Source organism: Crocodylus siamensis, chromosome 1, assembly GCF_052110815.1.
Source record: "Crocodylus siamensis isolate JL-2025a chromosome 1, ASM5211081v1, whole genome shotgun sequence".
NCBI classification, from domain to species: Eukaryota; Metazoa; Chordata; order Crocodylia; family Crocodylidae; genus Crocodylus; species Crocodylus siamensis.
In genome coordinates this window covers 417,366,211-417,393,126 of record NC_143395.1, presented here as the reverse complement: position 1 = coordinate 417,393,126, position 26,916 = coordinate 417,366,211, and the positions used below count along the sequence as shown (strand labels likewise).

At 45.0% G+C, this 26,916-nt stretch overlaps 1 protein-coding gene across 1 annotated transcript in view; it reads right to left on the bottom strand.

Moving 5' to 3' along the window:
- Nucleotides 1-675: 675 nt before the first annotated feature.
- PPME1 (protein phosphatase methylesterase 1) overlaps nt 676-26,916 on the bottom strand; it is a 46,887-nt gene continuing 20,646 nt past the window's right edge. Inside the window, exons 2-14 of the mRNA XM_090030812.1 lie at nt 22,070-22,163; nt 18,123-18,215; nt 16,022-16,079; nt 15,331-15,382; nt 10,421-10,575; nt 9,637-9,727; nt 9,110-9,175; nt 8,196-8,322; nt 7,192-7,321; nt 6,474-6,518; nt 5,501-5,565; nt 3,809-3,876; nt 676-2,960 (exon numbers count right to left, since the gene is read on the bottom strand). Of these exons, the coding sequence (XP_089886938.1) occupies nt 2,942-2,960; nt 3,809-3,876; nt 5,501-5,565; nt 6,474-6,518; nt 7,192-7,321; nt 8,196-8,322; nt 9,110-9,175; nt 9,637-9,727; nt 10,421-10,575; nt 15,331-15,382; nt 16,022-16,079; nt 18,123-18,215; nt 22,070-22,163 (1,063 nt within the window). The 3' untranslated portion in view covers nt 676-2,941. The remainder of the gene's footprint in view (nt 2,961-3,808; nt 3,877-5,500; nt 5,566-6,473; nt 6,519-7,191; nt 7,322-8,195; nt 8,323-9,109; nt 9,176-9,636; nt 9,728-10,420; nt 10,576-15,330; nt 15,383-16,021; nt 16,080-18,122; nt 18,216-22,069; nt 22,164-26,916) is intronic.

The window sequence follows — 26,916 nt, the reverse complement described above, 5'->3', positions numbered from 1 at the left end:
GTCCACTGATATGGGGACCAACGTGTCACTTAGCCTCTTCGATTTGGTTCAAGGAACCTGGGAGTTGGCAAAATTGGTCTTGATTTATTAAAGTTTGACATGGAAAAAAAATTAAATTAACCAGACTCCCTATCTTCTGCTTCCCACAAGCCAATTTTTCCTTTGTTAAATGTTTTATGGATGTTCTATCTAACACTAGTTGGAGAGACAAGGGAGATTGCTTAAGAAAAGATGCAATATAAAAATGGTACTTTTCATCAGCATACCCATCCTCTGATACCTGCTGTTAATACAGGAATCGGAATCAGCATTGTGAGAGTGCAAGACTGCAGGTGAGAGGGATTTCCCTGATCCCCCTCCCCATTTAATCAGCTTCCCAGCTGAGAGACCTATTTTCCTTTTGTCACTGTGCAGTAGTTGTCCCTGCAGTTTGCATTTTTATCTGATCACAATACACCTCCATCTGTAGCAGTGACGCATTTACGGCTTATTGCAGAACATCGCTAAGAAAAATCGCAGCAAGGTTTCTTCATGCCACGGCAGGCTCACAAAAATTCACTGAGTTCTCCCAAATCTGCGAAAAAATAACCCGCCCCTATGCTACAGTGATGAAGGCAGGAGTCTGTTTTTCATCAGCTTGGTTCAGATGCCAGCAAGGATGTGCACTGCCGCAAGTCAGAGCTTGGAGAGCTCCACAAGAGGCTGGAAAGTATTTATTTTTCATCACTACTGTCACGATGCAACAACAAACAATACTTCTGGGAGTCAATGGCACAGTGCATGGAGACAAAGTCACTCGCTTCTCATGTGGTGCCTAAGGGAAGGGCTAAGTGGAACGAATTTTGTCTTCTCAAAAGCTTGAGTGGAGAGGCCAGCACTAGAGGTGAATGTGGTGTTCCCAGACTCTGGCTGCTCTAATCACCCAGGACCAGATTCCACAAGGTACCTGGGCACATGCATGAACTGGACTGTTTGCAAGCTTGCAATGAGGCCCGGGCTTTGTAAGTCAAGACCTCTGGTCAGCACCCCATGGCAGTAGCTTTATTTCCTACCCTTGTCAAGGACTGGGCAGCTATAGCCCGCTGAAGAGAATCTTGCAAAACGGAGCTACAGGCTCCGGGTGAAAGGAAAGCTCTCTTTCTAGCTGAAACAGATTCCAAGTGATGGGTAACCATAATACTCCCAAGGAGCCAAAATCAGAATGGACCAGGCTGGGGGGTGTTACTGAGAAGCAGAACTGTGCAGCCAGCAGTGAGGGGGAGGGACGCCAAGACAGGGAGCTCAAAATTGCCTCTTTAGTACCTGAGCCTGAGCAGCTGAAGAATGCAGAAAATGCAGAGCCCAGCTGGAACGGGACAGCCTAGCTTCAAGTCCAGAGATTTTGTGCTCAGATGTGTGCAGGCGTGGGTGGGGGGGACCCAGTGAGGGCACAGCTGATGAGTCCAGTGCTCACACAGCCAGTGGGAGGAAGGGAGCGGAAGTCCTCTCATGCTCAACCGAGTGCTACCTGCTCTTCGTGCCACCTGCCCTTGCCCTGACCAGCATCTTACAAATGCAAAAGGATTTATTATGGTTCTCATCCCAGGAAACATTGGCAGCCAGCTATCACAGCAGGGCAGCAATAGATTTACACTGCCGTGCAGTGTCACTGGAAGAATGTCTGCCCCCCCAGCATGAAAGGGTTAAGGATCAATGACCCCTCTCTTATTAGCCCAAGGATGCCCACGTGATAAAAGGCTCCTGGTACCCCATGTCTATTGCTTCCAAGAGGGATTTCCGAGGAGAGAAGAATTCAAGCCAATCCAGGCCACTCTGTGCCTGGAAGACAAGTGCTCTGTTCAGCTACTGCATTTACAAAAGGAAACAGAAGCAGATTGATGGTGCTAACGAACATCCAGCAAAGAGTGATTCCCCCACACCACACTGTGCAGGGCCACACATGGCAAACAGCTGCTCAGGCCCCAGCATCACAGTGGCAGTGTGATTTAACCCCCCAGCCTTAGTCTCCTTCTGTTGTCCTCCAGCTAAGCAGCCCATCCACTGCCCCCCTGCATCTTCTCCTCCAGAAGGTACCCAGGGCCCCAGCCTCTGCTCAGTCACATGCAGTAAGAAAGCAGAAACTCCTCAGGAAGAGAATGGGTTTTAGTCTGTCCATGACAGATCACAAATTACTGGTCTTGTTTCGCCTTCCCCTATATATAAAGCAGCCCACAGCCACTGTTCCATAAGCGTCTGTCAGAGAATGAGTTACATAGGCCATTTCCTTCCCCAGAGAACCTAGGAGTGAAATAAAAGTGCAGATGGAGCTGGGGTCATCAAGGTCCCACATCCACAGTGCTGCTTGCAGCAGAACTGAAAAGGAAGGGAAACTCAGTCCAATCACCCCCCCCTACCCCCAGCTTTATCTTAAGACTGGCCTTGGTAAAAGGAAACCCTCAGCTCTTGAAGAAGCTGGCTCTTTACATGCTTAAAAGAGAAACATAAAACCAAAGCCATCCCAGGGGGCATTTCAGTGATGGCTCCAGAGGAATGTGGAAAGCCTTTGGATTTGATGCGACACCCTTCAGGGTCTGCCCACATAAAACCAAAGCCATCCCAGGAGGCATTTCAACGCGACTATTCAACAAAGCCTGAGAGTTCATGGGGAGAAGAGAGATGCTGTACCAATTGGGATGTCAGGTCACCTTTCCTTGCAGCAGCAGAGTGGAGCCCACTTCCCAGAGACAGAACATGCCTTGCAAGGTCTCGGGTACAAGCTGCCTCCTGGCAAGGACACTCCTAGCCATTGACACGCCTCAGAGAAGCTAGTTCTACAGAATGAATCTCACGCCAATTTCTCATCGTTGCTGAACTGGGTGGATGGAAAGGGTATGGATACGTCACAGTGGCCTCTGGTGCAGTTTATTTACAACGAAGCTCAGTGCTGGAGAACGTCAGGGTATTAACAGGCAGGAAACACACTGCGAGGGAAAGCAGAGAAGGACAGTAAAGCATTAAATCCCAGACCTCAAGATCCACCCCACCAAAATCACTCACAAGTGAGTGTAAAACGAACACAAAGGATCTATCATGTACACTGGATCTACACAGGAAACATCCCTCTGATATGTAGTGTTCTCTGTCACTGGTTTTACCCTGCTCTATACAGCTGGCAGCTATGGAGTACTGTAACTGTAGCAATTTACCCATTTCTCACATCCATCACGCTGGCAAAAAGAAATTGCCTTGTTTTCTTGCAACTCATGGAGGGGAGAAGGAAATGAGATTACTATAAGGAACAGAGCATAAGTTTAAGCAGCGAAATAGGCAGCTTTGACTCTTAATGAGGTGTTTTTGCTAGGGTTGCCCGCCAGAGGACACACACAGCAAATCGTGTTCTGCTGTGATTAACAGCAAACACTAGGGTGGCATTTTGGAGACACATTCTCCACCAGATCAAGTACCTTAAAAGTAGGCAAATGATGAGGCCCAGATACAGTGATGAGGATATGCTTCCTCAGAACACAAGACTGGGTCAGGCTTGTAGCTTCCCTCACCTCTAACATTAAATGTTCTGTTAGTCCAATTAATAATTTAGTAGATGAAAAGTTGAAACAAAGGAATTTTCACATCCACACAGCGCCACCTGTGGTTTAAGCTGTAGGTTTACATACCGGTTGTAGCATTACATAAAAGCCCTTGGCCAACTCTTACTTCTCATTACCCCGATCTCAGTCCCCTGCTGTGCCAAAACGTACACAGAAAAAGCAAGACTTCCAGTAGGGGAAAGCAAGAAGACTGCACAGCCCTAACCCCCACAGATCCTTACCACTGGAATCCACCAATTGGTTCTGTAAACCTGTGCCGGATCAAGAAAGTTGCGACAGCTTCAGCAACCTGAAGGTGGGGGAAAGAGGTAACAATTCAGTCAACTTGAAGCTCTGGCAGTTCCAAACACAAGTCACCTGCCAAATCAAGCTTTTTTCTGTAAACCGATTTTCCAACATTTCTGTACAGAACTACCACACAGAAGAGAATGGAAATTACTGTATTAGACCACGAAGACAGAGGCACAGACTATACAGCTCCATGCAGTCAAATACAATGGAAAACAGAACAGTTTTCACCATCTCCTTTGGTGTCAGTAATCCCATGGCATGATCTCCCTCTCTGGCAGGTACAGTCAGGCAGAATTGTTAGTTAAATCAGCATGCCTTTAAGCAGCAACTGAGGGCATCAGATTGATGGTAGTAATAATACGCGGCCTTTAGTTTGCATTTTAATAATGATGCTTCTTCCAAACATCTGATTGTGAGTGGGAATGGGGCAGGCTGGGGCACACAGAAGTTAAATGAATCAAGGCCATGTGGGAAGGCAGTGGTAGAGGTGAGCTTGGAACTGTGTGCTCTGTCCACTATCCCACAGCACCATGTAGGCGGGATACCGAAGCGCCACTGAGCTTTGGCAATATTAAAAAAAAAACAAAAAACCCCACAACTGCTGATACTATTTATATCAGCTTCTCAAAAACATGAACCACCCAGCTTTGATCACCTGACAACCAATGCTAAAAGCAGAAGACTGCACTGGAGGCGGTGAGGACTGGGGCGGGGGAAGATAAAAGAGCCAAGGGAGGGGAAAAGCCTATGATCACATCACACCCTCGCTACTGTCTACGTAGTCAGTCCTGCCACCCTTTGGCCTTGACACAGCTACAGCTGTTGTGTAGGTGGGACCTGGGTCTCTAAGGAAAAGCGTCTTTGATTGTCTCATCTCTGAAAAGCAGCTAAAAGTGCCACGTGAATAAGCAGGCTCCCTGGCAGTTATGGTGTAGCCTTGAAAATCTATGCAAGTGATTCTCAACTGGTGTTTCTCAAGATCCTTGTAAGGGTGCCACAGTGTCTGGCCCATATGTGAGGTAAGCCCCCTCCTCCCTGTATCCAGTGCTGTGCACCTGCCCCAGCCTCCTGCAGACCAGAGGCACCCGTGGCTACTCGTCTGGGGACCCACCCTCCTAGGACACCTAACGTCATGTTCAGCTGTGGGTGGGCAGACAGGGCCATGTCTTTCAGCCTGGCTCATCCCATGGTCCTGAGGCCAGAGAAAAGGGACACAGAGGTAGATGGCTCCACATGCCAGCTGACAATATCCAGAGGAGCAGCTTCAGTAGCAGGTGCCACCTTTGTGCCCTCGGGCTCAGACCAGGGGAAGGCAGAGGGAGGAGAGAGTGGGGCAAAGTGGAGTGAGGTACTGCCCCACCACCTTCACCTGACATCAGCCAGATCACTAGTTCTCAACATTTTTAGCCTCAAGGTTGCTTCCATAAATTTTCTGAATTTAGATTCCAGTGCAGTAATTCTCAACCATGGCACTGCTAAATTCAGAGTTGCGGAGGGTGCCTAGATGCTGAGGAGCAATGACCAAAGTAACAGGATGTCAGCTGCATAATAGCGACACGCCCCTTTTGCACCAAACTAGAAAGTGCCAGAGCCCAGATGGCTTGCAGGGCTTTGGCGCTCACCTTGTCCGGAGCATCCTCGTGGACTGCATGGCCACACTGGGGGAGAACTTGCATCTGAAACTTTCCTACAGAACAAAGAAAGTCAGGGGAGTTGCTTTTAACTGGACTCATTCCACACTGGCAGCAACTCGGGTAGATGCTACATGGGAATACAGAAGCCCATATACATCCCATACTGGGATTGAAAACACTCTATGCTTCTATGAATGTTTCATCTATATAGTTAAATACTTTATAACTAAGCCTCGCTGTGTGCATCTAGCTGCTGGGGACCAGGAAGTTGCATTTGACATCAGATGCTGAACAGCAAGATGTACAGAGTGGGCAGTTTCACTATGGGGCAAGAACTGGCTTCTTCATTCATAGTTCCTGCATGATCAAACTAAAACACTCTCCAGGGAGCAAGAAGGTAACTAATTATTTCTGAGCACTTTGTATTGAAGGTGGTTCCATCTTCCTAAGAGGAAGGCGGCTGTCAGACCTACCATGCCGTGATCTTCCAGTACCAGAGTTCCAAAGAAGCCAGTGATTGGGGACTTGAGCTGACAGCCAACCACTACTTGACCTTTAGTCAGCACCAGAGAAGGAGGGGATTACTTTCATCTGGTACCAAGTAGGAGCAATGGGATGACACAGAAGAATCAGCAAAAGCTTCCTAATGGCAGGATGTAGCACTCATTTTGTGATCTAAGACTGGGGATGAAACCTCATCATTTGAAACATTTAAAAGCTGAGCTAAAGAGAGACGGCCCTGCCAGAGCACCAGAGAGATCTCAGCTCCTTTGTCTCCCATTAGCATGCAATCGCTAGGGACTGTACTGGTACTCTGGGGGTTAATTAAGTTCGTTAATACTCATTTGTCTCGATACGGACTGCTCCTGTTGAGGATCATTCCAGACACCCTCCCTAACGTTTTCAGCCACATCAACAAGCAATCATCCAAAAGAGCATTACAGCACCACTCAGTATTTACCTTGCATCTGTCCAATCGTTAGGTCTTTATCCAGCCTGTCAACGCCTGGAATAAAACAAACAAATGCTTTGGGCAGAAGCCAGGAAAAACGTGTCTAGTCAGGCTCTAAGGTTTTGCAAAGGGTGTTTGGTGTGAAAAATGGGATGGAAACAGCATGCTGGCACCCACTGGAACACTTTACTGCTTAGTAGGATAGTAAAGGGACAGGAGAGGATCCATACTGGAGACTGAGGAAAAAAAAAGATACTAGTACTGGGCCCGGGGGAACAAGCTGTGCTTCAGTCCTGTTCTGAAACGTTACCTTAAACTTGCAACCAAACCACCTTCCTGGAGACCAGAGCATCTGGTATAAATAAGTCTCCCAGATACATTGTAAAAATGGAAACAAAAAGTCTCAATGGACTTTTCCAAGGTCTCTCCAGGAATGTAGAGAGGCCAGAATAGAAGCTAGGCCAACTACCCCAGGCCAGAGTTTTACCTACAGGTTCACCCTTCTCTCCTCTAAACAGCTGAACGCAGCCACAGGGAACAATTACTTCAAACCAGGGCTGTCCACACTTCCAGAGGGGTTGGGGACCCAGTGCCCTCCCACCCCATACCAGGAGCTCAGAGGCTGCAAGTTAACACCTCACAGGCTGCATGCCAGCAGGACAGCTCTGTTTTAAACCACATTTCAAACAAAGCAGCTCTCACTCACGAGAAAAAGGGAGGCACCTACCTGCTAAAAGCAACAGCTTTGGAGTAGGACAACTGAGGAAGAGGTTAGATAATCCCCTAAACCACCCATCCCAGTACTTTTCTGTTTTCGACAGTTCGATTCGCCATGTGTATGGGTGCTCCTTCTTTGTCTGCAGGGGAAACGCAAAAAGCTCAGTGTTAGCATTCCACTGACAGCAACCTGTGCAGAATAAATGTAGCTGAGTGCCCTCTAGGAAAAAAAAAAAGTGAGCACTGAGACAAATGCTGACAAGCTAACATTGGTTTGTCCACCACAGGTGAGGCTAATGGGACAGCATCACCAACTGGCCTCTCTCAATCCTAAGCGTGCTTCCTCCACACTACAACTGCAGCATGTTAACAGGGGAAAAGAGCAAGAAGTCCGTGCATGTTGCCTCTAATGCAGAAGGCAAGGGAAGCCTGGAGCTTCCAGGGCTGTTTTATACCAGAAATAAGATACATGCGCAGAACTCTGGGACGTGTCCCTCAACAAAGCCTGGCCGAGATACAGGCACCTGGTGCAAAGCTGTAATATGCTGTAAAATGGTTTCACCCGAGGGACCAGAATGATTAGATCATGGTCCATATTCCCCTGTGAGGAACAGTGAGGCCTTTATAAGACACAGAAATACAGTTGAGACAAAGCATGAGCAACTCTTTAAAACAGGTTGTTAGGAACCTTCCTCGTTCAGGAGAGAAGTCCTCTTCTGAACCAAGCCCATGAATATCTGGAAATACCATCAAGGAATAACTCAAGATGTAACCAGCTGCACAAGAGCAAGACAAAGTAAAAGTCCTGATACTAGCCAAGATGTCACTGCAGTTGCTTCCATTTACAGTAAGGCTAGTTACTCTTTTGGGGATAACTTCTGTATGTCCCCCTGGAGGGCACACTCTTGGCTGACCCCCATGGTTGTCTTCATGCTCCCTAGTCTCCATATATCCTTGAGATAGAGACAAACAAAGATGCGAATTCTATTCAAGTATAAAGAGAAAAATGCCCACCTCTGTGTCATCTTCCTTCTTCCGTTTATTAACAGATCCTCCTCCTTCCTCATCTTCCTCCTCCTCCTCCTCTATTATCCCCTCCACTATGGTTTTGGGGCCCTCGGGACTGGCAGCCCCTTCACACCTGGTAAAACAGGAGCAGAAACTGAGCATTTTTCTATTTTGAAAAAGACTAAGGATTTTAAGAGAAATAAGCCACACCAGTAAGATACAGAAGATATACCACTGAGTGCTCCAGCGGACACAGTTGACCTGAGAATCAGTCAGGTAAAGATGAGGGTAGGGGTCAAGTCATGCAAGCAAAATTAGCTTCCTTATAAACACAGTGAGATAAAAAACACTGGACACATCCAATTCCTTTTGTAAGCATCATTGTGTTTTGAACGGTTACAGGGGAGAAAAAAAAAAATCAAACCATATTCGGAAAGCAACAGACAAGCATTTCACAGTACAGATCAGCAGTAAAATGGGAAGTAAAAAGGCTACACTTAGTTGAATTGGCAGAAAGAATTCAGAGGACAAATTTCTGAAGGGGTGTCCAAATAACAGCGTTTGTTTAAACATAGCTTTGCATGAGTAAACTGCTTTGCCCTTATAACATGCCAAATGCAAACATGCCACAAGCATAAACAATGGCTAGAATAATTTTTTAAATATCCTCAATGGGTAATAACATTTTATCAGAATGGAATTCTGGCTAGAACTTCACTGTTCTGTCATGGGATCTTTGATGGCTGTGAATTGTTTAGTGTTCCTATCACTACTAACTGGAGCCTGCTGTGTCAAAAGGAGAAGCTGGCATTTACTAAAATAAAAGAAGTCATTTTTCAGCATATGTATAGCCTGTTATAAAGTTGAGATCATAAAAAAAAGAAAAACAATCCTTCAAGTTTTCTTAAGACAGAACCTACTGTTTGACTTGGCCAACCATAGAAACTCTAGCAGATTCGAGATTTCTGATCTGTCCACTTTTCACACTAAGAAAAAGAAGTTTAAAAAGTTACCATGCATCAGGGGATAAATGTGATGTAACATTATTATGGCATCCATCTATCACCACACCCAGTAATACAAGAAACAGCCCAGATAATTTCTCCAGTTCATCCCACCAGCGATCCTTTTAAATTTTGTCCATGGGGCTAGATTTAAGGCATAAAATCAGCTACCTGCCTTTACAATTCACATATCACTGTGATAGAAGCACCTCACAAACATAAATTAATTCACCTTCACACACTGTCTCAGGAGGTAAGGAATTATTATTACACCCGCTTTACAGAGGGGCGTACTGTGCTGGTAGTCACGCAGAGAAAACCCAGGTCTTCTAAGCTCCAATCCAATGTCTTCTCACTCAGAAGACCACCCCCTTCCCTTCAAGAGCAGCTGCAGAACTGACAGCACACTAAAGAGGAGGTCTGAACACAACCAGGCACATTACCTCCATTCAATTGCATTCTCAAGCGACTTGAATGTTTTGGGACGACTCCTCAAGAAATTCTGCATGCTGTTCAGCGCGTCCATGGCTGTGCCTAAAAACAAGTACATCTTGTGATTTCAAGTAAACAGTCTGTTTGAGAACATCCTTTCAAAAGGTTCTCAAAAGCCCCTTTATGACACAGAGTCAATTGTGGGTAGGAGAGTGCTGTGACAAATGTTAGGATTTATGATAACTTAAGACCATTCATCTTGCATTTCCATGCTATGCACAACTGCTCTACGCCATCTTTCAGATATCTGGTTTCCAGTTCAGGAAACTTTTTAGTTGGTTTCCTTCATCCCCATTCTTAACAGGCCACATGCATAATAACTCTACAAGCAGAATCTCTGTTAGCTTTAAAAGCATCAGGGTTCACGTCTTTGGTTGCTGCCATTAGGAGGTTAACACGTCATACTTGGCTGGGTCTAATATCCCAGGCCCTGAACAGTAATGATAATGCAATGACAGGGTATTCTGATTTCTACCTACCCACGAACCAGCTGCAAGAATGGATGTTGCAATGCAACCACAACAAATAAAATCAAATGGAAAAAAATCCACCTTTAAAAACTAAAAGACAGAACTAAGCTAAAGTAATTATTTAAAACTGAAGATGGACAGCCACTGGAGAGAAGAAAAACCCTTCATATGCTTAACAAGACAAGGTTTTTTACACTCACTGATGCCGTTAAGGAAAGAAGACAGACCACTGCAGAAGACACTGCCTAAGGGTATGCAGACTTACCTTCCACTACATCAATCATGCAAAGGCCCAATAAACTTGGCACCAAATTGGATGCTGCTGTGTGTACAGCAATGGCTCCACCCATGCTGTGCCCAATTAGCATGATTGGAGGGGGCAGATCTCCATACATAGCTTCCACCACGTTTCCAATATCTCTAGAAAAATAAGAGGAACAAGAACATTGCTTTTTTTCCTCTCTGATACGTTTCTGAGGCAGATTTGTAGAAGTACAGGAAGGGAACAGAAAAATTCCACCTAAAAACCCTTACTCTGTACCCTGTTTTCATAGTCTAGTTTTTTTCTGCCTCGGTGAAATTCTTTGTATGGTACTCTTTTACTTTTTGGTTTGATTGTCTAATTCAGTGCTAAATGAGACAGAAGTTTGCTATCTTATCATGCACACTTTCGATTCAGACACAGTATGGGAGGGGGGGCAATCACTCAAGCACAAGCTTGTGTAGAAGAGAGCCAACGTGGTCCCCATCTTCAAAAAAGGGAAGAGAGAGGACCCGGGCAACTATAGGCCCGTCAGTCTTACCTCTGTCCTTGGGAAACTCTTTGAGAAGATCCTCAAGGAGCACATCTGTGATGGGCCGGCTTCAGGGATGATGCTTAAGGGCAACCAGCACGATTTCATTAGGGGCAGGTCATGTCAGACCAACCTGATTGCCTTTTATGATCAGGTCACAAAGGCAATGGATGCAGGTGTCGCCGTGGACGTAGTCTTTCTAGACTTCACCAAGGCCTTTGACACCGTCTCCCACCCCATCCTCATTAAAAAACTAGGCAACTGTGGCATTGATGCCTACACAGTCAGATGGATTGCAGATTGGCTCAAGGGTCGAACTCAGAGGGTGGTGGTGGAAGGGTCATAGTCAACCTGGGGGGAAGTGGGCAGCGGAGTCCCCCAGGGCTCGGTCCTTGGGACCTGCGCTGTTTAATTACTTCATCAATGATTTGGACGACGGGGTGAAAAGTACCCTGTTTAAATTTGCTGATGATACCAAAATTTGGGGTGAGGTGAGCACGCTAGTAGGGAGGGAAAGATTGCAACAAGATCTGGATAGGTTACAAGAGTGGGCTGACAAACAGGATGCATTTCAATACTGGCAAGTGCAGGGTGCTGCACTTAGGCAGTAGAAACCAGCAGCACACTTATAGAATGGGAAACTCCCTTCTTGAGAGCATGGAGGCAGAAAGGGATCTTGGAGTCATTACTGACTCCAAGATGAACATGGGCAGACAATGCGAGGTCACAGTTGGCAGGGCTAGCCGCACCTTGTCGTGCATCCACAGGTGCATCTCAAGTACAGCCAGGGAGGTGATCCTCCCCCTCTATGCGACGCTGGTCAGGCCACAGCTGGAGTACTGTGTCCAGTTCTGTGCACCCCACTTCAGGAGGGATGGGGACAACACTGAAAGGGTCCAGAGGAGGGCCACCCGCATGATCCAGGGACAACAGGGCAGACCCTACAATGAAAGACTGCGGGACCTGAACCTGCTCAGCCTTCACAAGAGAAGAATGAGGGGGGACCTGGTGACTGTCTATAAACTCACTAGGGGGGACCAGAAGGTTTTAGGGGAGACACTGTTTCCCCTAGTGCCCCCTGGCATGACAAGGAACAATGGACACAAATTATTGGAGAGGAGGTTTAGATTAGACATCCGCAAGAACTACTTCACAGTTAGGGCGGCTAGGAGCTGGAACCAACTTCCTAAGGAAGTGGTGCTGGCTCCTACCCCGGGGATTTTTAAGAAGAGGCTTGATGACTACCCGGCTGGACTCATCTGAGTCCAGTCTTTTCTCCCGCCCAGGCGGGGGGGTCGGACTTGAAGATCTACAAGGTCCCTTCCGACCCTACTTCTATGATTCTACGATAAGCTTAAGAGTGAACTCACTGTTTTCCTTAATAACCAAGGGCCTGCCTAAATGCCCTGACAGGTGACAGTAGACTAAACCATTCAGTTCCAAGGGTTTGAAACACAAAAGGACCCAGCAAGGGAAACATGATGCATTTTCCTGCATAAAAGAATAAATCAGGGTCAGAAAGAGGGCACTCTGCTCAGAACCTCGAACGATGAGACAATCTAACCCTGACCATAGGGCCAACAGATTGGGAATGCAGGAGAGAGGCAAAAAATTATTTCTCTTTCTGGAGTGTAGGCTGTTTGAGACAGGCACACTGGCTTTATGCCACTCCCAGAAAATACCTAGTACATTGTCTTAGGCCCCTGGCAGACATTAAAATAATGATGCAATTGGGATCAGAAGACTTTTATGGCCCATCCCTAAAACTGCATGTCCTGACACCACATATGTATGGCAAGACATGCAAATGTTTGGGATGGGGCATAAAATACTTTAGATCACAATGGTGCGACTGCCAGGGTAAGACTGGGACCTGGGGCTGCCTCTGGCCTGATCCCATGAATCAGGCCAGGGGCAACTGTGATCCAGAACCCTGGGGCTAGCTCGTGCCCAATCCTGAAGCTCAGCTGGGCAGCAAGATCAGGTACAGGGCACCCACTCCCCAGAGATAAGGCTGGCAACAGTCCCAGGACCCAGGGCTGTCTTAGCCAGATGCTGACAGCTGGCTGATTGTCAGCATCAACATTGAACGGCCCTAGGTCCAGTTTTAGACCTGAGGTTGTCCTGACTCGGTGTGAACAATCAGTTGATTGTCAGCATTGGCTAAGGTAGCCCACATCTAGGACATGTGCCATGTATTCAATTAAAAGCACCATACAAGCCATCCACAAAGATGTTCTACACTTTAATGTGGAACATGTTGGGATCATAGAAAAGTAGGGTTAAAAGATACCTCACCAGGTCATCTAGCCCAGTCCCCTGCTCAAGGCAGGATCAACCTTCTTTGAATAAACTACCCCAGGCAAGTGTTTGTCCAACTTGGTCTTGAAAGTTTCCAAGGATGGAGATTCCACCGCTCCTCTAGTCAACCTGTTCCAATACTTCACTACCCTCAAAGTCAGAAAGTTCCTCCTAATTTCCAACCTTCATTTCCCCTGCTGCATCTGGAGACCACTACTTCCTAGTCCTGTCCCTTATGCTACAGAGAAAAACCCATCCCCAACCTCTCTGTCATCACCCTTCAGGTATTTGAAGACTGTGATCAAATTCCCTCTCAGTCTTCTCCTCTACCAACTAAGTAACCCAAGTTCTTTCAAACTTGCTTCATAAGTCTTGCCTTCCAAGCCCCTGAAACATTTGTATTGCTCTGTGCTGGACTCTTTCCAAACTGTCTACCAGCCTTCTTGAAATGTGGGTGGTTTGTGATTTTATTGTGTCACAAATTCCCTGAATGCATGTCCTGTTGCAATGCATGGCTTAATTAACACATTAATAGTGCTATAAATGTGACATCTGCAAAGGCCCTTTATTAACATTCTTACACTGTACTTGTCATTGTAGTGATCTGAGACCCTGCAAGTGCAATACAATAATATTATTGTATATTATAATATTATTATTTATTATTCAATCAATAATAAACTATTGTTCACAAAAACAGCAAAGAATTTCTTGCAAATAAAAGCAGTGAAAAGTGGCCGTCTTGGCTGAAAGTATTTGCCAAAGGATCTGGAAGTCCAGTTGTATCTAATGCATAAAATACCAACAAGCAAGACTGATTTATTAGTCTTCTCTCCATGCCTACCACTGATGCTGATTTAAGGTAAGAACAAAAAATGTTACTTAAGGATTATGAAACTGAAAAGTTAGCTCTGAAATTTAAAAGGTGAATGCAGATAGCTTTCCAATCCATTTCTAGGAGGCGAGGCACATTTAAAACTAAAGGAAGCCTATTTGTTTCTATGTAAGCGCTGCTCCAGATCTGAAAAATGATCACTACATATGGCATCTCCTCAGGACACTAGCACACACCTCAGGAGCTGATGAGTTATAAGCAGCAGCAATAAGGTGCACAATAAGTCAACATATATTTCACAGATGGCCTCCTTGGAACAAGCCGTGAGAGACAGAGAGGGTTACAATGTCCTTCAGCAGTAGTTAGAAGAATCTCTGGATATAATATAGTACTTTAAGGGTATAAGGAAATTGCAATTTCCTATACCTTATTCAAAGATGGGTTTGCATTCAAAAGCAAGTCACTACAGTTTGATTAATCAGCTTTCTCTGTGCCTGTAAGTATCATATATATATTCTTGATGCAACGGTTCTGGATAGGCCATGAGTCATACTCAGCCTTCACCCAAGGGAAAGAAAACCAACCCACATTACAATGAATCAAAAAGCGTTATTCAAAGTGACAAGTATTTTTCTCTTTAGTTTAAGTTATGCACAGTACACCCAGACAGTATATAAAGCAGGGCAATATAAAAGCAAGATCCTTCGCTGATATAACTCAGCGTTTTGTGCGTTTCTAATGGAAAGAGATGGAAAAAATGTTAATGAGTAAACAACAATACCAAACTGCTGATTAGCTTTAACTGTAATCAGCCTGTAAACTCTAATTAGAAAACTGCTAATATAAGCCTACTGCACTGCAAATTTTAAACATTAATAACTTTTAAGCCACCCAAGGACTTTTCAGAGCAGCAAGATGGATAAAACGCATCAAATCTGAAGTATCCATTGTCAACTGCTGGAGTTAGGAATACAATTTCTGGCCAAACTGTTTTTACTTAAACCTTCCAAAACAGAAGAGGTAGAAACATCTAAAAGAGGGGTACATTAGAATGCAATGCAAAACTTCATTTAAATTCTAAGGCTTCCTTATGCAACTGCAGCAAGACATCTCTTCATAAAAGAGAAATCAAAGGTGAATAAAAACTAGATGAGACAGAGCAAAAAAAAAAAAAAAAAAAGGAAAGCGAAGATTTGGGAGAAGCCAATAAGCAAAAGGCTAAGATAAATATACGACTTTCCATACTTCGCCATTGTTTCTGCAGACAGGTCTTCAGGATTCCGGACTTTGGTTTCACCTGCAAAAAAAACCCAACAAAAGATAAGAGATGTGATTTACAAACCAAATAACCAACCTTCAGACTCGTCAAAACTTACTGAAACAGCAGGGTAAAGTTTAAAGCTTTTCTGTATACATTAGCCAGGTAAACTAATAGCATATTATATTACCTCTTCAGAGTCAACATGGATAGTTTCATGAACCCTATTACTTTAAGTTAGGGAAACAGCAACTTTAACCTGTGTGAAGACAATTTATTAGCAACTTACTTTGACTGTGGAAACACTCTAGTTCCATATGCTGTGAATTGTTCACAAACATCTCCCACCCCACCAGAAAATATCAGACCCTGACGATCACAGTGTGCACAACGAATCAGACAAGAGCACTGCATGCAGGGCCATGGCATCTCCACGTCTCTGTGAGGCATGAGATCAGCTGCTAGGCTTCTTACTGAACCTATTTTTGGGGTCCAGTTAGTTCCCCACCTCCCCATCTTTCCTAGCCATGTTTTCATGATGACTTTTCAAGCTACCATTAATTTGTCAGAGATGGGGGAGAGGAAATTAATCTGTTTTAATGTAAATGCAAATATAAAAACAAAATAAATACAAATATACTGGAACACAAATTTGATTTTTAGATTGAACTAACTTACCATGACCTCTGAGATCTAAAGCCACGATCCTACACTGAATCCTGTTAATGATCGCAGACTGCAAGAAGGGACAAAGATTATAAGTGGCAAAACATGACACCTCATTGAGAAACAATCTTCAAAACATTAAATAATTTAACACAAGAGAAGCAAAGATGGGGTGATAAAAAAAATTCAGTGTCTAAAATTCCTGAAACAGCATTGGCAAGCTACAGCAAGATCCAGAGAGAAAAAGTAAAGCACCAATATTTGGTAGAAGCGCTTCTGATGTTAGCAAAACCACCAGGTTGGGTTTTTTTGTCCGTTTGTTTTTAACATTACTCGATAGATCATCAACAGCAGCACTACACTGCGAACTGGGCAAACAAGAAATCATGTCTCCCAGTAGGCCTTGTTTTCAGATCCGTAATAAGAGCTTAAAACACAATAATAGCATGAGGCACACCCCTCTCCTTGCAAAACCACTACTGGTTCCAAAATTAGCCTCAGCTTCACAGTAGGTAAAAAGATGTAACAGCTGCTTTGCAGCAGAGTCACTTCACTCTAAAAGAATGGAATTTTACAGTAATGCTGAAATCCACAAAATTATGTATCCCCTCACCCCTCCTTTTTCCAATAGTAACAAACAATGATGCTTTTTAAAGCAACTCCAGACCGCAATAAGATTATATCTCATTATTTGTTCCTGGCGTCTACATTTACATAAGTTATTTCAGGCATCATGGTGATTAAGCAGCGTTCTGTGTTGAAAAGAAAGCATTTGTGTTGGAAAAATCAATTACTGATTGACTGGTAACGTTCGCTGAAAAATTCTTAGCAGAAAGAACAGCAAAAGAGCCTCTGAACTGATGGGAAGAACTGTGAGTTGCATGGATTTACTGCTTCAGGCCTTATAGCAGTCAGTCTTAGCAACTGGTATCCTGTGAACTAGCTTGTGGATGTGGGGTATTGGCAGCGTTTGGTAATGGGCTGGGTTCAGCAGCCCCTCTCCCTGTGCTCCCATGGGAAGATGCCGCAGTGGTGGGCAGATCCTAGCACCAGCCTTCCTCTGACCTGAGCTGGACTGTTACAGCCGGCAGCCTGAAAAGGTTAGAGACTGCTGCTTTGTAGACTTGAAGAGGAGAATCTCACCCTCTCTCTGATGCAGAGACTGGCCGTGAGACTGCTCTTGGAAATGAGCTCCTTCTGATTAAGGAATCTTGTTTCCTTTCCTCTGGCCCACTTGATATTAACCACAAGTACCACTGTCTAAAGAATTGTTGAAGCCAAAAGTCAATGATTTAAATTATTCAAGTTGCAGCAAGGGAGATTTAAGTTGGGGATTAGGAAAAAAACTGTCTTACTAGGATGGTGGAGCACTAGATCAAGTTACCTAGAGAGGTGGTGGACTCTCCATCCTTGGAGGTTTTTAAGGCCCGGCTTGACAAAGTCTTGGCTAGGATGATCTAGTTGAGGCTGGTCCTGCTTTGAGCAGGAGGTTGGACTAAATGTGACCTCCTGAGGTCCCTTTTAAGCCTCATTTTCTATGATTTGAGATCAGCCTGGAACCCTGGTGTGAAACCATATAAAAAAAAAAAAAGGAAGCATGAAGTTAGGCCACGAAACCTGCTCTGACTGACAACCCCAAGTCCTTTCTTGCAGGGTTTCTCAATGTCCTTCTGGATCACATTTCAGGCCGGTCATAACTGGTCACCAAAGCAAGTTTCAAGATGGGAAGAAAAAAAAGGAAACTTAAAACTTTAGAGAGGGATAACATTTTGTCATATCTTCTCATTGCTTGTGGAAAGGCCACAATAAATTGGCTAGATGATGACTGGCAAGGTCCTGAGACCTCAGGTCAGAAGTGTGATGGGTGTTGCTTTGAGTAAGTTCTAGTCATATCTGCTGGAGATTGCTGGGCCAGTTCTCACCTAATACTGGCTAACTGTGATAAGGATTCCCAGCCCTTTAAGTCAAGCACAGCAGCAGATAACAGGATAAAGAGAGATCTTTCTGAATTAGTTTTGCTCTGCTGAACAGGGCTTCATCTTTTTTGGTCCTTCCTGGATGGAGAGACAGCAGACAGCATTGGTACATTACATTTCTACGTTCAGAGACTTACTGTAAACACAGCCCAGGAGAGTGCAGAATGGCCTCCTCCATGCAACAGGAGCAAGACCGGGCCCTCCGATCCACTTTTGTAAATTCGAAAAGTGTACGAACAGTTAAGGACCATGGTCTGTAACAAACTTACTTGAAACAATGAATGGCAGCACTTCATTACCACCTGTGGACAAAGACCCCCAACTCTGCCTTTTGCTCAGCTTTAGTTATGCCTGTGAAAACCTATTGAAGACAAAGTTTAACCCATTTTACCCTGTAGCATTCATCATTGTAGAATTGCTTCTCCTTCATCCCCCATTTCCCCAGCACTTCAGAATCTATTATATTGTACACTCTCATGTACAACATGAATATAACACACACACACACGGTTTTTGAGGGGCAGAATAAAAAACAAAAAATATTCTTCCAGAGTTATGGCTGCATAGAGCAGGGACAGAGCCTAATCTTCAGTTGACTGACCATCCCTTCCCTACTTAACTAAAGCTGAAACCCTACCTGCTGCTGGAGACTGGTTTCTATGGACAGATCTATTATCTATAGGTAGGGCTAGGATTCAGAAAGACCTTGACAAATTGGAGGATTGGATCAAAAGAAATTTCATGAGGTTCAAGCAGGACAAGTGCAAATTCCTGTACTTAGAACAAAACAATCCCATGCACTACTGGCTAAGCAGCAGCCTTGTCGAAGACGACTTGGGGGTTACAGTGGATAATAAAATAAATAGGGGCCAACAGCATTTGTTGCCAAGAAGGCTAACAGCATACTGGGCTGCATTAGTAGGAGCAATGCCAGCAGATCAAGGGAAGTGATTCTTCCCCTCTATTTGGCACTGGTGAGGCTACACCTGCAGTACTGTCATTTGCCCCCACTTCCCCACTGCCCAAAAGGATGCGGAGAAATTGGAGAGCGTCCAGTAGAGGGGAACATAAATGGCTTGGGGGCTGGGGCACATGATCTGTAAGGAGAGGCTGAGGGAACTGGGTTTATTTAGTCTGGGGAAGAAAAGACTGAGGGGGGATTGAAGTTGGGTTTGAAAGAGGATGGAACTGGACTGTTCTCAGTGGGGGCAAATTGCAGAACAAGAAGCCATGGGCTCAAGCTGCAGCAAGGGAAGTTGAGGTTAGATGTTAGGGGAAAAATTCTTGTGAGGAGGGTAGCGAAGCACTGGAACAGGCTCCCCAGAGATTGTAGAATCTCCATCCTTGGAAGGTTTCAAGACCCGGCTAGACAAAGCCTGGCTGGGGTGAGATAGTTGTGGATGATCCTGCTTTGAGCAGGAGGTTGGACTAGGTGTGGCCTCCTGAGGACTCTTCAAACTGTAATTTTTTATGAATTTACCTTTTTTCAACATAGAATTAAAGAGTTTCCAGGCGTGTGAAATAGGAGGAGAAAGACCAGGAGCAGACAGTAAAAATGCCCTAAGAAAGCTTAGCTAAATTAGTGGAACATTGAGACTATTACTAGAAGAAATGATTGGAGTAAAAAAAACAATGAGCCATTAAATCAAAGGACTCCCTCAGCTGCCTCAATAGTAATACAACACTTGCTGCACTGTGGAGAAAGAATCAAAACAGGGTGCTTCTATCCCAGGCAGAACATCACTTTCCCTGTTCACTACATGCACCTTAATTTGTGGGGGGCTGACTTTCGGGGAAAGGTGTGTGTTTATGTAAGAAAGGATGGTATTCCTTGTATCCTGATTAAATGTTATCCTCCCCACAGAAACAGTAATTGCATAAATCAAATAAAGCATGTTCATAAGAAGAAACACTGCAGGTAAAACCTAGGAATGCTCAGGGCACTGTTGGGACCAACTTTTCTTTCATTGAAAATATTTTGCCATTACTAGATATCACAAGCCAGGGCAGACAAAACCTTTCGAGGCAATAAGATTATCTGGAATCCAGGAGTTTGCACAGTCTCCAAAACTATTCATTCCGTAGGTCTTAATGACTTTGCCTCCTTTTTTAAGAATCTGGATATTCCACTAATCAAACTATCCTTTCTTCTGCAATTCTGCTGCCTGTTAGCTCCTCCTGGTAAAGCAGCTTTTCAAAGCTCTGCAGACTGCTTTTTAAATTCTAGCTAAAAGCGTTAATTCATGCATGGAAATCTTAACTCAGGTGAATATCAACTCAGGTGTGGAAATAACTTCCAGTGAAACACTGGATGCACTGCCAAAATGCTCAAGAAGGCTAAATTCTGTTTTATGAACCTGAAAGAGACATGTACATTTAATTCTAATGACTGCAAGACTAATGAAACAACAGCTTTTGATTACTTTTTACCTTGTTTTTTTTATACAGGACTTACGAAATAGCCACGTAGATAATGCACATTCCAATAAAGTTACATTTGTTTTTGCTTCAGCCTTAAACTAAATAATATAGCCTTGGGACCCTGGCTCATTGGCAAAGTTTCTAGTGTCTTTTTAGCTGGAGAAAAAATTGTGTGTTTTGTTATATATAACGAGGCCCCATACAATCTACGCCGCCTTTTTTCAAAATCCTAGATCTGCCCATGAACAAATTAGGTGAGCAGAGTTCAAAATGGTACATTTTATTACTCTAAAGCACCATGCACATTTCTGGCACTACAGAATGAATTCATGAAGGCTCCGAATTAAAATTTGGCTTTGAATCAGCTTAGAAAGGATTTGCTTCTCTCTCTCACTTTGCAGCTAATGTATATATGCATAAAAATATGCAGCTGTTTAAAGGACATGGCTATGTAATTTAGATCCTTATCCTGAGAAACATTTAAATCAAGCTAATTTTTCAAGTCCAATTTGGAGAAACACTACTTTGTATGTCAACAGCATCTCTGACTCCAGGCCCTTGAAGATCTTTACCAATCTTCATGATTTAATTGCTTATCTCATCCTAAGAGATGGACATTATCCCCTTTTTACGACTGGGGAAAGAGGTAAAGAACTCAGGGGTCCTTATTTGTAGGCTATGTTTTTATTACTCTTCCTTTTGGAAGGTTTCCACAGAAGCTGAATGGCTCAAGGGATTTCTGAGAGTTGGCCCAATTAACTTCTTGGCTTTCATTGGAGAGCCTTGAGCCAGCCAGTTCTGTACAGAGTAGGCAGCAGAATAGGGCAAGGGGCTCCAGGAATACAGCGACCCAAGCATCTTAAGCGGCCTTTAGATTTCTGGAGCCCCAGAGAAGATCTTTATTCCAGGAGAGCACGGAGGAAGTCCTGGAACCTCTCAATCCATACCTGAATTCCTTCGCTTTCTAGAAACAGCAATCTCTCATTCCCAATTATGCAGAGGAATCTCTCGCCTATAAAGTGAACATGCCAGAGGGTAAGAAGAGTGCAGTTTCCCTTCATGAGAAGTAGATGATTTGCCCAGAGACATTTGGAGCTACTGAAATGGAGAGCCTCACATGCCTGGCCTCTATTGTCCTAGACCAGAAAACATGCTGAATATACTTCTCTCGTGCAGCTCTGCTGCAACTTCTCTTTGAGCCCATCACAGCCTGGGCTGAACAGTACTAACCATACTAAGAGGTGGTGAACTAGGCTGATGTGGAAGTACCTGCATTAGGAAAGGTCATCTCATCACCAAGAACTGAACTGATCATTAACTTGTTTTTGCATATTGGGATTCGACTCCAGAGCTTCAAGAGGTGAAAACCTAGTGCATTCAGGTACTGTATTACCCAAGCTCTGCAGACACTGTTTTATATCCTCTACCAAACTAAGAAACCAGCAGCAAGAGGGCAGCCTTACTAGATATACCAAGAGCGGGCACATTAGCTATTGCCTCAGGCAATGAAAATGATCAATGCAAATAAGAAGCAGAAGGAGAGGGGAACAATGGGGGGGAGGGCGCGCTGGGTTTTTTTGTTTGTTTTTTTTAAAAAAGCACCCTCTTTAATAAGTTCCAACATACATGGACACTGAAAACCACCCAGCCTGAAAAAGGATATATCCTTGCCAGTTTCATTTTCAACCACCACGTCTTCCATAGATTCAAAGTACTGGCTCCACGGAACTGGGGAAAAGTCTCGCTTCCTTCCAGGGCTGAAAAATAACATTTTTTTAAAAATTAGATTGCAGGCATTTTAAAATGTTTCTCTGAAAACCTCAAAAGGTCATGGCTACACATATTTAATAAGGCACAGGTATACTACCAAGCAGTTTAAGACAGAAAGCAAAGTATACTTTATAACTAATTTGTCCATAGCCACAGTCTTTACAGGTCCATAGTTATTACCCGATCCTTTTTTCTCCCCTCCCTTCAAATTTTTGAGCAAACAACAAGGAAACAGAGAAGTGTGGAGGCTGCAACTATGAGAATAATTTTCCCAATAAGCAACACTGAACAGCACTTGATAAAGCCAAGGACTTTAGTTACTACGTAGAGGTCAGACTCTAGCCTTGATGTTGCTTTTAAGTTTGCCACCAACATCAGTCAGAGCTCCACTGCTGACGCACAGTAATATGCGGTCCTCATTTTATGCCATGATTAAAGGTGGAACTGAACATCAACTTGATGCTGCTGCCTTGAATGGCAAAGTTGCAGCTACTCAGCAAGGTCAGTAATCTAGCATGGTTTGTGCATGAAGAGATTCAGTATCTAATAAAAATCAACAGCTAAGAGCAGAGCTAACTACCAGCTCCTCCTGTTTTATTGTGCAGTTAGTTCCAGAGAGGATTATCTAAAAGCAGAACACAAGTTTCATTGTGGCTGAGCAGTGAGTACAGAAACTATAGAGAGAAAGCTAAATATAGTGAGGCTTGCAGGGACTCACCTACCTATTAGCATGACGGGGAACAGAACAGCGAAATCCCCAGGAGGATACTTTATAGAAAGGAGGTTTTTGTTTTGTTTTTTTTAATAAAACACAGGTTTCCTGGTATCCACTGCAAGAACTGAAAAAACCACTTGGATGTGTGTGCAAACAGACCTTGCATACAAATGCTGGGTGCAGTAGGGTGCTGCAAAGGCAGGGTGTCCCAAAGGCTGCACCACAAGAGTGACAGAAGCATGCTGTGAGATCCCATGTGAGGGGGTAAATGCTCTCCTCCCTTGTCTGGCACCCTGCGCCTGACTCATACTCCACGGTTGCTTGCTGCCACTGCTGCTGCCTACCCCTGCACCTAGGCAGCCCTGTGCCCCCCTCCCCTCCCCTCCCATAACCCCAACAATGTGCTCTGCTGGAAGGAGGCAGATGCAGACAGAACCTCAGTTTGCAGCCCAGCTCGTCCCCTCCGCTCTCGCCGTTCTCCCAGGCTGGCAGGAAGAACTACATGGGTGCTCACTGTAGCGAGAGATCCTGCAGAAGGCGCATCAACAGTGGGGCCTACCCTTGTCCCCCAAGACACAAATCAGTGGCCAGGCAGGGGCAGAGAGTTGAAAGAGGATGGCACAGAAGGGTAAAGTCCTGCCCCCACCATCCTTAAGTGGCACCAGATAGATCAGCGATTCTCCATTTTTAAACTCAAGGTCCCCCTCCAAAACTTTTCTGAATTTAGATCCATCTCAGTGACTTTCACCTTGGGGTGCTACAAAATTCAGAAAGATTGTGGAGTTATGTTTTCTAATAGTACATCTCAGCACCGAGATAATTCCTCTGGCAGGGGAATGGAAAGTGTTACATATTTTGATGCACCTGGAAAAGGTGGGGGTGTAAGAGAAGTGTGGGGAATCTGGTCAGTGCATGGCGTGTAGTATAGAATCAGAGCTGGAAGAAACCTAACGGGGTCATCTAGTCCAGTCCCCTGCCCAAGACAGAGTCATCCCTGACTAAACCATCCCAGCCAAATGCCTGTCTAACTAAACGCATCAATAAGAGCTTCACAAACTGCCCTTCTCATGCTACTGGGAGCGTTATCACACATGCAGCATAGGTGTATCCAAGAATAGCAAAGTAAAATCAAGTTGTCTCACCTAAATAGCATAGGTGAAGGGACATCACAGAGGTACTTTGTATGGGCACCTGTACACACCACCGGATTTAAACCTCATTAAATTAAATAAGTTTACAAAATTTATGCTCATTTATTCTGGGGCGTCACATCAGTGTTTGCACACACTAGGTTTTTGAACAAATTAAGCCTGGTTCCCAGCTGGCGCCACAGGAGAGCAGGACGGTCCAGCACAGGCCCCCCAGCCCAGGGTCACCACCCACCTGTGCCCTGTCACACAGCTGTGGAAGCAGGGAGCTGGCAAACGACACAAGGGGAAAAAAAATAGAAGCAATTCAAAGGGGTGAACTACAAAAAAGTTGCAGAGCCATCTAGTAGGAAAAGAGGCTCATTACATATCTGAGTGCTTTTGTGGTTGCATGCAACGAATCCACAGACGCAATGCTTTAATTTCTGGTGAACCAAACTAAACTACATCTGAGTAGTTTTACTTTAATATACCAGAAAGACTTTTAAAGAGTCTGGAAAACAAACTCATGCAAACAGTCATGCTGTTGCAGCACAAGAAAGGGCAAAAAATGTTGCATGTACAAACGCCCAATATGAATGGGTGTTTGTGTCCTAAAGCTTGCAAAGAAAATTTGTTTCCAATTATTTGAGTTGGTCTAATAAAAGATATCAGATTTACCCAAAGAACCTTGTCTGCCTATGTCCTTAGACCAACATGACTACAACCTATGCCCCCAGATGTATTTAAATCAGCTGGTCCTGACGATCTCCACCCCAGAGTGCTGAGGGAATTAGCAGAGGTCATTGCAGGACCCCTGGCACGGCTTTACAAGCACTCAAGGTGCTCTGGTGTGGTGCCAGAGGACTGGAAGAGGGCCAATGTGGTTCCCATTTTCAAAAAAGGGAGGAAAGGACCGAGGAAACTATAGGCTAGTCAGTCTTACCTCAATCCTGGGTAAGCTCTTTGAGAGAATTATCCTGGCACATCTCCGCGAGGGACCAGCAGGGAAGGTTATGCTCAGAGGCAACCGGCATGGGTCCATTAGAGGCAGGTTCTGTCAGACCAACCTGGTGGCCTTCTATGACCAGGTCACAAAATCCTTAGACGCAGGTGTTGGGGTGGACATAGTCTTTCTGGACTTTAGGAAGGCCTTCGACACCATCTCTCACCCCATTCTTATTAAAAAACTAGGGGACTGTGGAGTCGACACCTACACAGTCACATGGGTCACTAACTGGCTGCTGGGCTGCACCCAGAGAGTGGTGATGGAAGGGTCCTATTCAACCTGGAGGGATGTGGGCAGTGGGGTCCCCCAGGGCTCCCTCCTCGGGCCCGCACTGTTCAACTTCTTCATCGGTGACTTGGACGAGGAGGTAAAAAGCACCCTGTTCAAATTTGCTGATGACATTAAAATGTGGGGGGATGTGAGCACCCTAGAAGGGAGGAATAGGCTGCAATCAGACCTAGAGAGGTTACAGGGGTGGGCAGATGAGAACAGGATGGGTTTCAACACTGACAAGTACAAAGTGATACACCTGGGGAGGAAGAACCAGCAGCAGACCTACAGGCTGGGGAACTCCACTCTTGCCAGCACAGAGGCAGAAAATGATCTTGGAATCATCATCGATGCCAAAATGAACATGGGCCAGCTATGTGGGGATGCAATCAGGAAGGCCAACCATACCCTGTCATGCATCCACAGATGCATCTCAAGCAGGTCCAAGGAGGTGATCCTCCACCTCCATGCGACACTGGTCAGGCCACAGCTGGAGTACCGCGTCCAGTTCTGGGCACCGCACTTCAGGAGGGATGTGGACAACATGGAGAGGGTCTAGAGGAGGCCCACTCGCATGGTCAGGGGGCAGCAGGGTAGGCCCTACGAGGAGAGGCGATGGGACTTGAACCTGTTCAGCCTCCACAAGAGAAGGCCAAGGGGGGAATCTAGTGGCCTGTTACAAACTAGTCAGAGGGCACCAGCAGGCACTGGGGGAGTCCCTGTTCCCCCAAGCGCTACCAGGAGTAACCAGGAATAACGGTCACAAGCTGGCAGAGGGGAGATTTAGGCTAGATATCAGGAGGCGCGACTTCACGGTCAGGGCAGCTAGGACCTGGAGCCAACTTCCAAGAGAAGTGGTGCTGGCTCCTACCCTGGGGGTCTTTAAGAGGAGGCTAGATGTACATCTTGCTGGGGTCGTTTGACCCCAGTACCCTTTCCTGCCATGGCAGGGGGTTGGACTCGATGATCTGCTCAGGTCCCTCCTGACCCTACAAACTATGAAATCATCTTTCAAACATTTAACGTGCTCTTGTTGATAAATGGAGTATTCTGCAACAAAGCACTCCGTTACCAAGACATCAGTCTAACATCATATTCCTCAGTCTCTCTTGGGGATGCCTGCCACAACTTCTGTTATAGGAGTGAAAAGAACTCTTCAATGACAGGCCCACATAATGTGCATGTTTCAAGACATCAGCAGAACATGTGACTGTGAAGCCTAAGGGAGTACAGGCACTGGCAGTGCAAGATTAAATTTGTTCTAGGCTGCAATAAAATGTTCAGTGCCTTATGTCCAACTCCTCCCCTCCCAATCCCCTTTTGTAGTTACCCTGGGGATGACAACCTGCCAGTTGAGAGAGACTGCTTCAGCTCTTCCCTTCCAAAAAGCAAGTGCTTGGCCAATGGAATGATCCAACTGGTTGACTATTCCTAGGTGTTTAATAGCCCATATCACATTACCCACTGGGGAACAAAGGCCCAGAAAGCAGATTTTACTTCACAGTTCAATAACTGGCACAACCTCTACCCAGCACTGTGCAACAGAGTATTGTCATGCGTAAGCCATCCTTCACCCATCTCAGCAATTCATAAGGTATCTGGTGCAAGTGTAGCCTCTA